Source organism: Phyllobates terribilis, unplaced genomic scaffold (genome assembly GCF_046119375.1).
Source record: "Phyllobates terribilis strain yellow unplaced genomic scaffold, ASM4611937v1 Scaffold_1__5_contigs__length_1240528914, whole genome shotgun sequence".
NCBI classification, from domain to species: Eukaryota; Metazoa; Chordata; class Amphibia; order Anura; family Dendrobatidae; genus Phyllobates; species Phyllobates terribilis.
This window is the reverse complement of record NW_027362761.1, coordinates 531,533,072-531,549,818: the sequence shown is the minus strand read 5'-3', so window position 1 is coordinate 531,549,818 and position 16,747 is coordinate 531,533,072. Positions and strand designations below refer to the sequence as shown.

General features: G+C 42.2%; 1 protein-coding gene across 3 annotated transcripts in view; it reads left to right on the top strand.

Moving 5' to 3' along the window:
* The window catches only part of ARL15 (ARF like GTPase 15), a 261,268-nt gene that overhangs the window by 75,560 nt on the left and 168,961 nt on the right, over positions 1–16,747 (top strand). For all 3 annotated transcript variants that reach the window (XM_073680325.1, XM_073680326.1, XM_073680324.1), the window contains one exon: positions 14,506–14,650. In XM_073680325.1, the coding sequence (XP_073536426.1) occupies positions 14,506–14,650 (145 nt within the window). The remainder of the gene's footprint in view (positions 1–14,505; positions 14,651–16,747) is intronic.

The following is a 16,747-nucleotide window of genomic DNA, read 5'->3' as shown; positions in this document are numbered from 1 at the left end:
CTCTTTATAGTGCGATGACTTTGCTTCATGAGTAAGCATCTGAAGAATGAGAAAATTCTTCCTATGGAAACCCCCCCCCCACGGTCCCTGCACCTCTGAGACACTTATGTAGAGGTTTACATTGACTTTTATATATGCATTTTTTTTAATCATAAGCCATAAGACAGATCAGCAGTAGGCTGGAAGTGACTTGGCCTTGGTACTTCAAATTAGGGTTTCCTGTTTCAAGCCTCGGCAGTGGCCTATAATGACTTGGGTTACCCTCAATCTCTGGGATAACCCTACCCACACCAAACTTCGGCGGCGCACATGGCTGGAAGAGGAGAAAATACCGTGTGACATCAAGTCCACTTCTCGTCTGAGGTCACAGGTGCAAGTAAATTTCCCGGGCCCAGGAATGTTCTGTAGTATTAACCCACTTGATTTCCAGAATTGTCAATTGAACTCATTAAAGAATAACAAAACTTCTTTTATTTTCCCAGGGGTTGTAGATTTTTGCAATTACTTCAATACTGCAGTGCTATGTCTCATGCACAGGTCATACTCTTTTGGAAGCTGCTTCCAACTGCTGCTCAGGCAAGATCAGTAATCCAGTTGCAAAGAGATTACTGGACTTTCCCAATCTGAGTCTTTCTGCTTTTCACTATTGTAGTCAGACAGAACATGGGAATTCCCGGTGCTCTGTAAATAATGTATGGCTTTTGGCGAAGAAGCAGATGAAAGCAGCTTCTAAAGAAGCATGAACAGGCCATTAAAAACCGTAATGCAGCATAATGTTTAGGAGATGGAAAAGCAAAATAAGGTAATGAAGTATATCACAAAAATTCATAACTATGCTGTTCAGTTGACACTTCTCTTAATCAAATGGGTTAATGGTATTGGCAGTCTAGAAATAATATTTGATCAAGGATCACTTAATTGCTCAGATTCCTGTAAGATGATTAAATATAAAAAAAAGTTACACTTCTTTGCGAAGACCCTCACCCATCGCTAGAAGAGATGGGCAGAAATGCTACGACAATGACGATGAGCTCCACCGAAAGTCTGTGGCCCTGATTCATCTAGACTGCTGCTTGCACCCCAATCTCGATGAAGGGTGTGCTGTAGTAAGATACGTCAAACTTATTAACATGTGTGTGCCTCTTGTTGAATTTGGTGCAAGTTTCAGACACCACCGCAAGAAATGTACTCTGGAGTATATTTGTCATTTGCACCACTTTTTGTTGGCCATACTTGGCCGCTTTCCCTCCTGTCTAAGCTCTGTCTGCTCCCCAAAAAGTATCCTGAGCTGGACAGGACTGGCGTAAAAGCACAATTCTTGCGGAACTGCTAGCAAAATTTTTGTGATGTTTCAAACCGTTTTATGTCCTAATTTGTGATGTATCCGGCCTATGAGTCTCTTCAGTGTCAAAGGAGAGCAGCTCCCGGCTGTTCTAATGATTGAGAAGGGGCCCCCTCCGATCAAAACTTCTAACGTCTTTTATGATGCCTTTCACAATATTCTTAAGGTTTCTGTTACTGGAAGTATTTACCCCTGTCCACTTGAGATAATAATTTCAAAGGGGACATTATGATTTCAAGATCCTGTGGATATGCCTTCAATGTCAAAGTTGACCATAGGTTCCAATTAGTATTCACATCTATGCTTTGCACTGATGAGGGGGCAAAACCCCGACATGCGTGTCTGCAAATTGAGACTCTGGTTTGACTTTTATCCTAAGTCATGTGGCAAGGCTCGTTAAAGGGTCGATATTTACTTGTAGGTTTGCTACTTCCAATAGGTGTCGCTAGAGTTCAAGTCCTCTTCCTCTCTAAAGAGACAATTTGAATATTTAATATCTCAGAGGAGCATTGCATGGCCTGTAAGTCTCCTTACACTGACATGTCATTCTCCAAAAGGAGAGACATTGCCCCTTATTCAGTTTTATGGGAGTTTAAAAAAAAAAAAAATTAAAAAAAATTGGAGATTGTTCACCATAAATGTTCAAGATGGAAATTCCCCTTTTAATATGGCAGACTCTATAGATTTGCAAGTATTAATACACCATTCAACATTCACTTTTAAGGGAGTTCGAAAAATTATCCGAGCTTCCTTATTCCTGAAGAGTCACCATAAATGTCGGTGTAAATACCCCTTTATATTATGTGCCTTGTATTTGCTCTATAACATGCATGGCAAATTCTGGCCCGTGGGCCAAATCTGGGCCACAGGGTCCTTGCATTTGGCCCGCCATCCCTATATGGGACCCGTTGTCCTGTATGGAGGCCTATGCGGGGCCCGTTGTCCTGTATGGAGGCTTATGCGGGGCCCGTTGTCCTGTATGGAGGACTATGCGGGGCCCGTTGTCCTGTATGGAGGACTATGCGGGGCCGCAACTTTGTCCAAGTTTTTTCATTTTGGCCCTCTGTGTGTTTGTGTTTGACCTCCCTGCTCTATAATATACAGGTCTAGATGGATTCTCCTCATCCGAGGGTGAGGTAGACACAAGCTGCGACGGCGATGGTACACAACTTGTGCCTCCTTCAGCTGCCGGTGCCTGCTGGGAGTTGTAGTCTCACAACAGCTGGAGCAGTACAGGTTGCAGACGGTGATGTTAGAGGATTCCTGTGGTAATGGAGCCCTATTAGGTTTCAGAGGCCGGTGCCCTGTCGCTGGCAGGTTTCCCTGTCTGCGAGGGTCTCCTCTCGTGTCATAATTCAGCCTGGGAAATGACATGGCTTCTCTACAGTCTGCAGCTCGCACGCTGCGTTACAGATGACCAAGATGGATTTCACTTTGAACTGTCTGACACCAGGACTCGGCTCATTATGTCTTTATGAGGATTTTCCCCTGTTTTTCTGCGAGTTACATTACATTGAGAGGTGGGCATTGTGGCGGAGGGGGGACGACGCAGTCATTCGTTAATATGGACGGCATAACAGGGTCTCAATAGCCCGCCGCTTTCTTCCTCCAGCCATTTACTCATCTGTGTCTGGCAAGGCCTCTCTTTTGTGAAACAAATCACTCATTTGTTTAGTGTTACAAAGATAAGGCGATGTGCGGAGTTGTCTGCCGTGATTTCCCAGTAAAAGAAGGAAAATCCTCACTGCCACTTAATTATAAATGAGCAACTGGAAATCGCGCCGCTTCTGCTGAAGGCGGCCTCCGCCTCTCAAAGGTGGCCATCGGTCAAAAAAAAATAAAAAAAAATACAGAATAAAAGGTGAAGGAAAAGTGAAGGAGAGGCCTGGGGACACAACAAAAAATTTTAGCGTGTTTTTTTTTTTTTTCTTCCTTAAAGGGGTATTCCCATCTCCAAGATCCTATCCCAATATATAGTAGGTGTATTAATAATAAGAACATTAGCAAATACCTCCAATTAGAAATGTAGTTTTTCTGATTTCGCTATGTCGCTTTCCTCATGTGTAGGACCTTAGGTGTCCATGGTTATGACCACTAGCAGCTAGCTAACTGTCACTCCATCAGTGGTCATAACTATGGATACCTAAGGTCCTAGAATGCATGCACATGAGGAATGAGACATAGCGAATCAGAAAAACTATACTACATTTCTAATTCAAGGTATTTGCTAATATTAATGGCGAGCGAGCATTTGTAAGACGCTCCTTCTTGATTATTGGATTGTGCGAACATGTCAGCGATCACTCTTTTTCGTTGGGTGATCAGATCATTTATGCTGGCATAGAAATAAATCATTATTGGCAGCACATCGCTCCGTGTAATCAGGACATGTGCTGCCGATAACATAGTGCTGTATGGGGACTGAACGATTTTATTAGCGAGCGTTGCGTGTTCAGTTCTCGTAGAGTAGATGAGCCCAAAGGACACCTATATAGTCAGCCCTCGCACAATGATGGCTCAACTGTCCCATCTAAATGGACCAGGAGGGTCAATCTGCAGGTAAAAAGCTTAAAGCTACTGTACCTCATTCTGAGGATAGAAGAAGGTCGCAGCAGTCTGATCACATCGGTAAGTGATGGCATGTCCTATCAGTAGGCCATCATGAGAATATTCACTCATAGGGGCTGTCTTGGCTTAAAAAAAAAAGTAAAAATAGATTAATTTAGCATTTTTTTTTTTTTTACCCAGAAATGGCACCACTTCACTCCTGGGGCTTGCTGTATAACCAGGCTGTCAATCGTCCTGTGAAAGAACAACGCTCGTTCATCGGGTGAAATTATCTTTTGTGCAACACAAGAGATTACCGGTGTCTGATAAAAGATCATGGTTCTTGACGGTTCATCGTCCTGTGTAAACAGGACTCACACTCTCTAGAGCAATGGCCGCCTATGCGCACTGATCTAGTATAGATCGCTCAGTGCACATTGTCTGCTTTGGCCTGCCTATGTAAACAGCCATTCAAACGACAGCTGATTGGTAAAAGGTGATCGCGTTGTGCCGCCGGTTCGTTTGTCTAAATGGACCTTTATTTATTTATTTTATTTTTTTTTCAGCAAAATCGGAAAGTGAATCCAACAAAAGGTAGAAGTATAGAAGAAGCAGAAAGGGTCCTTCCTTTTTTATTTTTCCTTTTTATTTCCTATTCCTAATATATATATATTACTAGATGTTGGCCCGATTCTAACGCATCGGGTATTCTAGAATATGTATGCGGCTGACCGGGCGCAATCAGCAGAACGTTGTTTAAATTTGGCACCAATATCGCTGATTGGTCGCGGCCGGCGGCTGCGTCCAATCAGCGTCTTATTAGCGAGGATCGGGGAGCGGCGCTGCCTGTGCGGGTACTTCTGCTGCGAGCAGCTGGGAGATGAGCGGCTGCTCGCAGCAGAAGCATCCCGACTGGCGGCGCCGCTCCTCGGTCCTCCATTCACAGACAGACAGACAGGATAAGACAATTATATATACACTGTGTTCCAAATTATTATGCAAATATTTTTTTAAAAAATATACTGTTATCATAGGCAGTTTGTACAAAACCTTTCAATTGTACTCTAATAGTTATTTGACTGGAAAATTACAATGACTGCAATTCATAATTTGGGAAAATCTGAGAAAATATTATTTGCATAATAATTTGGAACACAGTGTATAGATATATATAATTTTTTTTTTAGTTGAAACTTAACAGATCAAGCCAATTTCATGCGGATAAGGATAGCCAAACTGTGCCCCCATTGTCTTTGTAGGGGAAAAAACAGTCTTATCCCTTGGTACATCGGAGAAATGTGGCACCAAAGGTGTGCTGCATCCTCTTATCTTCTCTTCCAAAACTACCGGGACCTTAGGCTGAGAATCTTGTAGGTGTGTAGGTGTGGATGTGTGTGGTGTGGGGGTGTGTGTATGTATATGTGTGTATGTATGTGGGGGGATGTGTGTATACAGTACAGACCAAAAGTTTGGACACACCTTCTCATTTAAAGATTTTTCTGTATTTTCATGACTATGAAAATTGTACATTCACACTGAAGGCATCAAAACTATGAATTAACACATGTGGAATTATATACTTAACAAAAAAGGGTGAAACAACTGAAAATATGTCTTATATTCTAGGTTCTTCAAAGTAGCCACCTTTTGCTTTGATGACTGCTTTGCACACTCTTGGCATTCTCTTGATGAGCTTCAAGGGGTAGTCACCGGAAATGGTCTTCCAACAATCTTGAAGGAGTTCCCAGAGATGCTTAGCACTTATTGGCCCTTTTGCCTTCACTCTGCGGTCCAGCTCACCCCAAACCATCTCGATTGGGTTCAGGTCTGGTGACTGTGGAGGCCAGGTCATCTGGTGTATCACCCCATCACTGTCCCTCTTGATCAAATAGCCCTTACACAGCCTGGAGGTGTGTTTGGGGTCATTGTCCTGTTGAAAAATAAATGATGGTCCAACTAAACTCAAACCGGATGGAATAGCATGCCGCTGCAAGATTCTGTGGTAGCCATGCTGGTTCAGTATGCCTTCAATTTTGAATAAATCCCCAACAGTGTCACCAGCAAAGCACCCCCACACCATCACACCTCCTCCTCCATGCTTCACGGTGGGAACCAGGCATGTAGAGTCCATCCGTTCACCTTTTCTGCGTCGCACAAAGACACGGTGGTTGGAGCCAAAGATCTCAAATTTGGACTCATCAGAGCAAAGCACAGATTTCCACTGGTCTAATGTCCATTCCTTGTGTTCTTTAGCCTAAACAAGTCTCTTCTGCTTGTTGCCTGTCCTGAGCAGTGGTTTCCTAGCAGCTATTTTACCATGAAGGTCTGCTGCACAAAGTCTCCTCTTAACAGTTCTTGAAGAGAGGTGTCTGCTGCTAGAACTCTGTGTGGCATTGACCTGGTCTCTAATCTGAGCTTCTGTTAACCTGCGATTTCTGAGGCTGGTGACTCGGATAAACTTATCCTTAGAAGCAGAGGTGACTCTTGGTCTTCCTTTCCTGGGGCGGTCCTCATGTGAGCCAGTTTCTTTGTAGCGCTTGATGGTTTTTGCAACTGCACTTGGGGACACTTTCAAAGTTTGCCCAATTTTTCGGACTGACTGACCTTCATTTCTTAAAGTAATGATGGCCACTCGTTTTTCTTTAGCTGCTTTTTTCTTGCCATAATACAAATTCTAACAGTCTATTCAGTAGTAGGACTATCAGCTGTGTATCCACCAGACTTCTGCACAACACAACTGATGGTCCCAACCCCATTTATTACGCAAGAAATCCCACTTATTAAACCTGACAGGGCACACCTGTGAAGTGAAAACCATTTTCGGTGACTACCTCTTGAAGCTCATCAAGAGAATGCCAAGAGTGTGCAAAGCAGTCATCAAAGCAAAAGGTGGCTACTTTGAAGAACCTAGATATATTTTCAGTTGTTTCACACTTTTTTGTTAAGTATATAATTCCACATGTGTTAATTCATAGTTTTGATGCCTTCAGTGTGAATGTACAATTTTCATAGTCATGAAAATACAGAAAAATCTTTAAATGAGGTGTGTCCAAACTTGTGGTGTGATGTGTGTGTATAGGTGTGGTGTGGTGTGTGTGTGTGTGTATAGGTGTGGTGGGGGTGTGTGTGTGTGTGTGTGTGTGTGTGTGTATATGTGTGGTGTGTGTGTGTATATGTGTGGTGTGTGTGTGTATATGTGTGGTGTGGTGGTGGGGGGTGTGTATAGGTGTGGTGGGGGTATTTGTGGGGTCAGTTTTTACACTACCCCTCACGCCCATAGAAGCCACATAATATGAAAGTAGTGTTATTCTTCTCTCTTTTCCTATTTTTTCTTTTTACTAGGTACATTTATAATGCAGGTGACCTCATATACTTACATTTTGCATCCATACAAATGAAAGTGGCTTGCCATTCTTTCTGTCTGATTGAGAAAAAAAATAATAGAGAATCGGAGAAAGCCGTGCTTCTTGATGAGACTTTTCTGTTTGCTGTACGTAAAGCAGTTCAATAGGGGGCCCCCACTGCTTTGATGTAATGCTGGAGTGGAGTTTAATGGAAGAGCGAGCAAGAGAAATATACTTAACTATGAAGTGCTCTGAATGCCAATGGGGCTGTCTGGATTTTTGGGCCTCCGACGGGTTAAAACTCCGGAGACGAGCAGGTTCCTATGGGTTCTATAGCAGGTATTGGCCGGCTCTATCCATTAACAACCATGGCGCCTCCTCCCCCTTTTCTCCCCAATCTTTCAGTTCACGCTTTGCTAAGTGTTTACAAAGTCGGCCATTTCTTCGTTAAGGTCTACAGAAAATTGCCGGGCGAGCTGAGATTGAATTTTCTGTGTGTAGGACTTCATGAAGGAATTAGCATGTGCTTTGATCCCGGTAGTGAATGGCACTGGGTAGGCTCTTATTGCTGTTTCCAGATGGTGTTACAGGGGACAAACAGTTGTGTTTCAGCATTTCTCAATAGGCTGTCTAGACGGGCCTGGCAGCAGACAGATACAGCCACCCATCAAATTAGCGTTTGTCAGATTTATGTTAATAGTCTACCCAAGCCCCTTCCTGTCATTGACATGAAGATTTATGTGCACGGATTTCTGCTGTAAAGAATTTTTTTTTTTTTAAATAATCATAATACATTGCAAGTTTTGAAATTCTCCACCACAGCGTAAACTTCTCCAAAAAGTTTCTACAAATTTATGTAATTTTTTTTTCTTAAATTCCAACAACTTTTCTTTTCTTTTTGATAACTAAAAATTGCATTTTTTTTCCGAGCCATGTTGAGTAATTTGAACCTTACTGTGCAGTGGGAATCACCTTTTGACAGGCACTAGCACCATTGTTTTTCCAAGTCTGACCCCAACAACTTTGATCATGTTCTCGTTTACAGACTTGTCTGCGTGCATATATTAAAACCTAGATAGCAACAAGTGTGAGAACAGACTGGTCAAGTTTTAGCACCGCGAAAATGAGAATTCATTAAACACACTATCATTGCTGTCTGATCTAAATGGCAGCAAAAATAAATAAATGTATGTGTGTAATCTCTTATTTCCCCCTTTTAACCTCAATAAAAACCACAGCACCTAAAGAGACATTGGGAAGGTTCTCCTTCTCTCAACCCATTAGTGTCAGTGAGAGGTGATCGCAGGGTTGCTATGGCAGCCTGTGGCCTATATATTATATTATATTATATTATATTATATTATTTTTATATATATTTTTTTCTTTACTCTGCAACAATATTGTCAAATGAAATTTTTCTTTTCCCAGTCTATGAACCCTGAGTTACGCGGGTATAGAAAGATACGGTGCGGTACGTGAAGATTTTAGGATGTATGATTTATGGTGTTTCTTTATGTTAATTGACATTATTACAATTTTATTTGTAACACGAAAATCTTGATTAGTTTTTAAAGGGGATGTCCAGGACTTTTGCTATTGAAAGCCGTCCGTGTCCGAACAGTAGAGGTCCAACACCAGCCACCGCCACTGATCAACAGTTTCCATGTCCCGCATTGGCAGGAAAGTTTATGGGGCCGGCACCAAACTGCTCTATTCTCGAGTACTGATGCTCAGCTCCCATTGTGGAGTGATGGACATATTAGTTGTTGAAAGAAGCCATCATACACATTAGATAAAGGTTGGCTGCGTAATCGTTTAGTGAACTCCTTTTTCGACACCATAATAGAACCACTTTAAACCATTGTAACGGACAATTTGAACTAAAAAGTCTGAGATCGATGACACTGGATGAGTAAAGACGCTCGTACTGTTGGCCGAGTGCTCATTTAGCGGACGGCTTTCCCGCTCCACCATACACTGGCATGCTTAGTTTTGTGCCAGTGTCTTCAGTGGGGAGAATGGAGTAAGCCAGATCCTGGCAGCATCATCTTTTCTGGGAAAACTAGAAAATTCAGCAATCCTGATCCATTATACACTCAATATCATCTGTAAGGAGACAAAAAGGCCTCAGTGCACGCTAGATTGGCCAGTCGATCCAGTTGAAAGAAAATATCCAGTTCTCCAACTCTGTTACTTTTGTAGAACCTCAACCCGCCCCTTCTTTTCAACCCTCCTCAACCCTTCAAAAAAGTTTAAAAATCCAAGCATTTATTTATTTTAAATCTTCTCATTTTAAATTTGCTCTACTGGAGTATATAGAGAGCATAGAGGGGGATCCTTCTTTTTATTAATGTGTGCGGAATCCCACTCATGAAAAGCGGCTCCAGGAACCTGTACATGTCGTCGTTTTTTGTTTTTTTTTCTGTCTAATTCGGATTGGGTGCGCGTCGAAAAACACCTGAAAATGCTCAAGACGGAGTTCAAAAGGAATGAGTTCAAAACAGCTCGCTGCTCGTCTTCTTTTAACCGCTTCAGGTTTCCAATGACTGCAAGTGATTAAAAGAAGCGAGAACCGTTCTTCACTTGAAAGACTCGCCATACTTGCAACATAAGGCAATGGGAAAGCTCAAAAGTGCAACTATTGGAGCGCTACTGCGGGAAAAACTGCCTCCGGTTTCTTCATTGTTGGCATGTCCGAAAAATGCCAGTGAAAAAGATGCCAGAAAAAAATCTCCAAACCTGCCGACTACCAAAAAAAAAAAAAAAAACATCAAACAAGCGCTCAGGAAACAACTGAAGATGCGTTAGTAAAAAAAAGAAGCCTGCGTTTCCTGAATTGGTTTTTGCTTGAAAACTTCCTCCAGCTCGCCTGACTGGAATAGATGCGTGTGTACATGGTCTTAGGGTTCTGCACACGTTCAGTATTTGGTTTACAGAAATTTCTGCATCTCTTGGCAGGAAAAATGCACACACGTTTTTGCTGCTTTTTTTTTTTTTTTACCTGCATTTTTCTAGCATTTTGGAGTCAAAAAATGCAAAAACGCTGAAAAAATTGACATGGTGCAGATTTTTTTTTTGCACCAAATCTGCAAGTCAGAAATAAGTAACATGTGCATGACACTTCAGGATTCTCCTGGACTTTGCTGGCAACAGGATTTCCTTCAGGTTTTGTGACAAATCTGCAATAAAAAATGCATAAAAAGCACAGTAAAAACGCAACATGTGCGCATAGCCTTAAAATAATGCGAAGAGAAAGCACAGGCTATAGAAACCATGCACACCCACAATGTTCTATAAAAAATCACAAATCTTTATTGAAATTTTTGTACAAGACCATCTACCACAATACATGAAATAAAAACATTTAAAAATAGGCAAAACATTGCTCTATGCAATATCAAAAATGGGGGGGGGGGGGAGATATCAATGTGTTCGTTACAAGTAATAACCCCCTTGGACCCGCAGGTAAATGAAGTGCTACTTATCAAATCCCATAGTGTAAAGCATGGTCATTGAAATATATCATGATAGCATGCCACACAATTTAATTAATCAATGGCAGAAAATACATGCGTGTATAATGTAAGGCATGATCATTAAGTATATCACAATAGCATACCACATAATTTATCAATAACAGAAAGTGCATGCATGCATAATGATAGGCCAGGTAAACCTGGAAAACCATGTCAAAGGTTAAATTATATGTAGGGAATGAATTGGGATAGTTACCTGCCGGCACTGGAGACCCTACGCGTTGCGCTGCTACACCGAAGCTTCGTCAGGGGTAAATAGTAAAGAAACATGGTTGCTCATAAGTACTGTGGCCTATTTGGCATAACCCCTTTCAGGTGAGGGTGGATACCCTCATATAGTTAACTGCGTCCACATGGGACGCCAAGCAGCCACTTCCTACTCCGGATGCGTTCCACCTGAGTCACACGGTGGAACGCAAACCGGAAGTCACGTTACGTCATGTCCGGCTGCATAGCCTTATCATTTACATTGTAGGTTGTATGCAAGTTTTATAAATGCAATACGCTGGCCTTGGGTCGTCTTCATGAGACAACTAATTTAATATCCACTTTTACCTTGATCATATTTGGTTTCCTTTTACAAATGGTTCTCAAAAGTTTTAATAGTATGTTTACTGTTCCTTTTAGGTTAAGTTCCCACAAAGAGTTTTTGGTGAGTTTTTAATCAGGGCATTTTCTCCGCACAAAAAAAAAGCAGCGTCTTACAGTTCCAGCAAAGTGGATGGGATTCATAGAAATCTCGCGCCTATTGTGCTTTTTTTTAAATTTTTTTAAAATTTTTTTTTTATATACTTTGTAAACTGACCTGCAGGGTCAATTTTACTCCCCTCCGGTGCTGGCACCATTCCAGCGGTGTGGGCACTGGCTCTCCCGGTGATCACATGACTGTTACATCACTCGATCCCTTCTGCCAATCAGCAGCCAATCAGCAGCCGCTTCTCTCCTCCCTTAAGGACAAATATCATCCATCTGGAGAAAGTGAGAAAGCAGCAGTATGCTGAGTTTTATGTGCGGATTTTTCCCATAGAATTGCATTAGCTGCGGAAAATTTGCTGGTAAAAAAAAACTGCATGTAATCTGCACATGACTGTATCAATAAAGTTTGGTCAAAGCCAAATAAAAGGAAGTATCAAAAACCAAAGCGGCTTTATTTAAAACATGTCATACTAAAAAGAAGCAAAAACTAAAAAAAAAAACAAATAAGGTGCAGAAAATCTGCAGCATCAAAACCTCATCAGATACTTATGGGAACTTGGCCTAAAAATGTCTTCAATGGATTCTTAGCTTGGCAGATGTTGGGAAGATACAGTCCCTGTATTTGTCGAAATTGCCAAAGATCATATGGTAAATTAACTCGTGGCGGACCACCCTTGAGGTGAATGCAATTTAGAAGAAGCCTCAATACCCCCAAGAAATATTTTCCCTGTAATCCCCTCCACCCCCACGCCTTGAGATCTTCCACCTCATGTCTATATATCCACCTTGGCTCCCCATGTTCACATCTTGGTGGATTTACTGTAGAGGAGCTGAAACCTTTTCCCTGTAATCCCCTCCACCCCCACGCCTTGAGATCTTCCACCTCATGTCTATATATCCACCTTGGCTCCCCATGTTCACATCTTAGTGGATTTACTGGAGAGGAGCGTGACACATTTTCCCTGTAATCCCCTCCGCCCTCTAGCCTTTAGGTCTTCCACCTCTTGTCTATATATCCACCTTGGTTCGCCATCTTAGTGGATTTACTGTAGAGGAACGTGTAATATTTTCAGTTGCGTTACAGGTGTGATGCTGAATAATCCTGAGGTTCATGAGATCCATAAAATTAGCTGGCAGGACTGACTGTTTCTTCCTCGCTCCATTCCGACACAGCTTTTACCTCCCTTGCGTCAAGCTGTCTGTGATCACAAATGGATTATACATCCCCGAAAACCTATAAAAGGACGCCAGCCTGATCCAATGAACTGTGTTTTATACAGTTCCCACTTGTCTCTCGGTAGTAGATGAATGTAAGACGCGGCTCGACACTTCCACCATGTGTGTTAAGCATTAGAGCGCTTAACAGGGCCTCGTTCAGTGCAGAAAGCCGATGTCAGCAGAACAAATCCTAATCGCCTCTCTGCAGGCTCGGACACATTCCTCAGACGCGGTGGGTTCCAGCCATTCGAGTAAAGGGGCTGTGGAGATTAGTATGAAGTAGAGATAGACATGACACCAAAGACGTTGGTTTTGGGTGAGGTTGACTCTATGAAGACTGGTTTCAGCTGAATTGTGGCGGTCTTGTTCTGGTTTGTAGGTACCTCGTGCTATACTGTTGATTTAGAGGATTTGTCCCATGTCCTGAAGTAAAAGTGCTCCTCCCTAGCCTCCCAAAGTTCCTGGTGGTTGTTTTATGGGAGAGGAAAATGTTTGACGATTTGTACCACGGGCATTACTGTGCCAAACTACAGCTTTCCGATGCCGCAAAATAAAGCAACTTTGCCTCTTCAGCCTCGGGACGTTGAAGCTGGCTGGCATCAGAAGCTGAAAGTGAGCTGCAGCGATTCCGGCCAACTTCAGAGCAGCGCTTACAAGCGCAATAGAAACGAGCTAGTAAACCTAGTGCACTTTTGTCTAGGCAACAAGCTAAACAAAGAAAGGTAAAGTATTCTGGAAGAAAGGCTGCAAACACTATCTGGCAATACCAATTTGAAGATGGGAATAACCGTTTAATCTCGGAACGTCCTCCTAATATGTCCTGTGCCGGTGAGTGACAGCCACTTGTAGTTCACTGATTCTTATTGTCTTTCGAATAGCAGGAACCAATCCACCTCCCAAGGGTCAGGGATTGCTCTACGAAGCATGTGGGACCACCAGCATCGGACACATTACTTATGTCCTGAGAGGAAGTAAAAAAACCCCCATAAAACAAAGAGCGGGCGTCTTGTTCCTCTTTTGAATAATGCTTGATCTTCAGAGTCTATGGGAGCCGTGGTCACACATGCGCACTACTTCTCCTAAAGACCCATAGAAGTGGTTCACTCAAGCGCATATCCTCTCCGTAATCACAGTGGTCACTTCTGTGACTGAAAGGCGACGTTCACATGTTGGGTATTTGGTCAGAGTTTGTAAACCAAACCAGGAGTGGGTGATAAATGCAGACGTGGTGACGTGTCTCTATTCTACATTTCCACTGATTGCTCCTCTCCTGGTTTTGGCTTACAAATACTGAGGTAAAAAACTCACCTAATACTCAATGTGTGAATGTGGTCTAAAGGTCTTAGCAGTGGACAATGTGTGTGTTCCTTCTGGTGCCACACGGGCAGGACGCTTATAGCATAAGCGTGACCTGCTTGTCTTATATGGCCTTGATCTGACAGTCCTTGGTAGGGGAGGCAGGTGGTAACATTGAGGAGGGCTGAGATCTGGAAGCCATTCTCAAAAGTAAAGGATGGGTTAAAAATTGTAGACATATAAATGTGTATTTTCCTGGTCTTGGTTGGGTCTCTTTATTTTGTAAATTTTCTGACCTGATCTTTTAAAATCAATTACCTTTTTAGGGATTTAACAGACTCCATTATGTTTTGTTCCTAAAAGTCATGTAAAGTGCAATTGTGCAATGTTTTCCCCGATGCCTCTGCGTATATTTCTGGTATTTGATGCTCGGGGCAGTTTTCTTGGTGACATGACACGCGTGCGCTGAACATACTCCATATGAAGCTGTTGTTATTGCTCATGTCTTTTCTGATTGTTTTTGCAGTGTTTTCGAGCCCTCTGTTGTAAGGGTCCTCCACCTCCTCGGCCTGAATATGATATAGTTTGTATAGGACTCTCAGGATCGGGGAAGACGAGTCTCCTGACACAACTGTGCTGCGAGAGCCAAGACAATATTGTGCCTACCACAGGTAATGGAAACCGCTCTTCTAAAGTCCGACGTATGTTTTATATCTCTTAGACCAAAGAAGAGAGGAAAGACAAAGACCTTAGGTCTGTAATAAATGATAATAGCAATTGAACCCAGAAAAAAATTTTTTTTTTTTTTTTAAAACAGTATCAAAGTATTAACTATGGGTTCGGGTAAGTCTCAGAGAGAGAAAGAACCAAAGGACTCTTTGTCCAAAGAAAAAACCGCGGGAACGGTTTAAATATCAAAATAATTTTATTAAGGCAAGATAATAATACATACAGAGAAATCCACAAATGGTGAGAGAGAATATGTTGCTAAAATATTGACAGCAATGGTGTGCAAGTAGAGACTCATAGAGACCCACAGAATTCCCTGCCCTTAATCAACGTAGGCAGAAATCCACCACCTTGCCCTCTCTCTATAACGCTGTTATGTCCTCAGGTACAGCATGCATCTAATTTTTTTTATTATGCTGCATTACACCCGCTTGGCGTTTTGTGCCAAGCTTACTTTGATCCTTATTTATATCTAAAGTCTTTGCTGTTCTAGAGGTCACTATACATGCTTATAATGTAAGGTGGTGGATTTCTGCCTACGTTGATTAAGGGCAGGGAATTCTGTGGGTCTCTATGAGTCTCTACTTGCACACCATTGCTGTCAATATTTTAGCAACATATTCTCTCTCACCATTTGTGGATTTCTCTGTATGTATTATTATCTTGCCTTAATAAAATTATTTTGATATTTAAACCGTTCCCGCGGTTTTTTCTTTGGACAAAGAGTCCTTTGGTTCTTTCTCTCTCTGAGACTTACCCGAACCCATAGTTATTACTTTGATACTGTTTTAAAAAAAAAAAATTTTTTTCTGGGTTCAATTGCTATTATCATTTATTACAGACCTAAGGTCTTTGTCTTTCCTCTCTTCTTTGGTCTAATATATATATTCGGGTTAGATTCCACTTATAGTGGATTCGTTATAGGTTTTTATGTTTTATATCTCGTCTGCTGATATGACAGCCTGTGGTATCCATCACCTGCCGAATTAGGCGCTCCATCACTGGCTTATAATTGGAAACCCATAAAAAATAATTTATGTAGCCGTTTATGTAGGGGTTGTCTTTCTATCTTCAGGAGCGTACAGCTCCCCTGCCCTCCTACTTCCTTTTTGGCAGGTGGGTGGTGCACTCCTGTTTGACAGCTCGGCATGGTTGCACTGTTGACGTCTCTCCAATCCTGAAAGCAATGACTGCTTTGCCACTGAAGCATCGAAGGAGAGCAGGAGCACTGATGCTGGCCAGATGCAGCGAACCAGACAACTGTAGAGCAGCGCTTACAAGCTCTTTTGGAAAGAGCTGGTAAGCGCTGCATTCCTTGCTTAAGAGAAAGAGATCGGCCAGATCACTGTTAGACTACAGCAGAGGCCAGTAAAGTATACAATGAAATATCCTTCTAATTTTGAGAACGGAGTAGATTTTTAATAACAATTAAATTGCAAAGTGGCTTTCTAGTTTTTTACGTTTAAGATGATGACGCAACCCCTTTAAAGCAAGTAAACTGAAAGAGCGGAAACTTTAAATAGCTTTTAAAAGGGTTCTGTGCTTTCAACAACCACCATTTATTTGAAGGGTCTCTTAACAATAAGCTAATCTTGAGGTTTCCCGTGCTGTGACCCTTATTCTGTAGGAAATCCTATTGATAAGTGTTTGCTTTCACTGCAGCGCCACCAAAGGAGAAATTGAGCATTACAGGCCAGGTAGCTCATTAATATCCGTGACTTGTACTGCTCCCCTGTGCGAGAGACACTGAAAAAAGACCCCTTCTATTAACTTACTTTCCCCTAATGCCACATTAGTAAATTTTATGTCACCATTAACCCAAAATGACGTACCATTGCTGCTGTTAACCATTTGGATGTCGCTGTCAATCTCTGATATCTGCATTTTAATGGAGCTGTTTCTGACTCCCATCAGTCCCCCAGTATACAATCACGAGGCACTAATGGATTACCATGACAGCCCGGGCCCACTGAAGACCCCCGGGGCTGCCATCTTAGTCCTTCGGTGAAGCACAGCCACAGGCTGAGCTTCATAGGAGA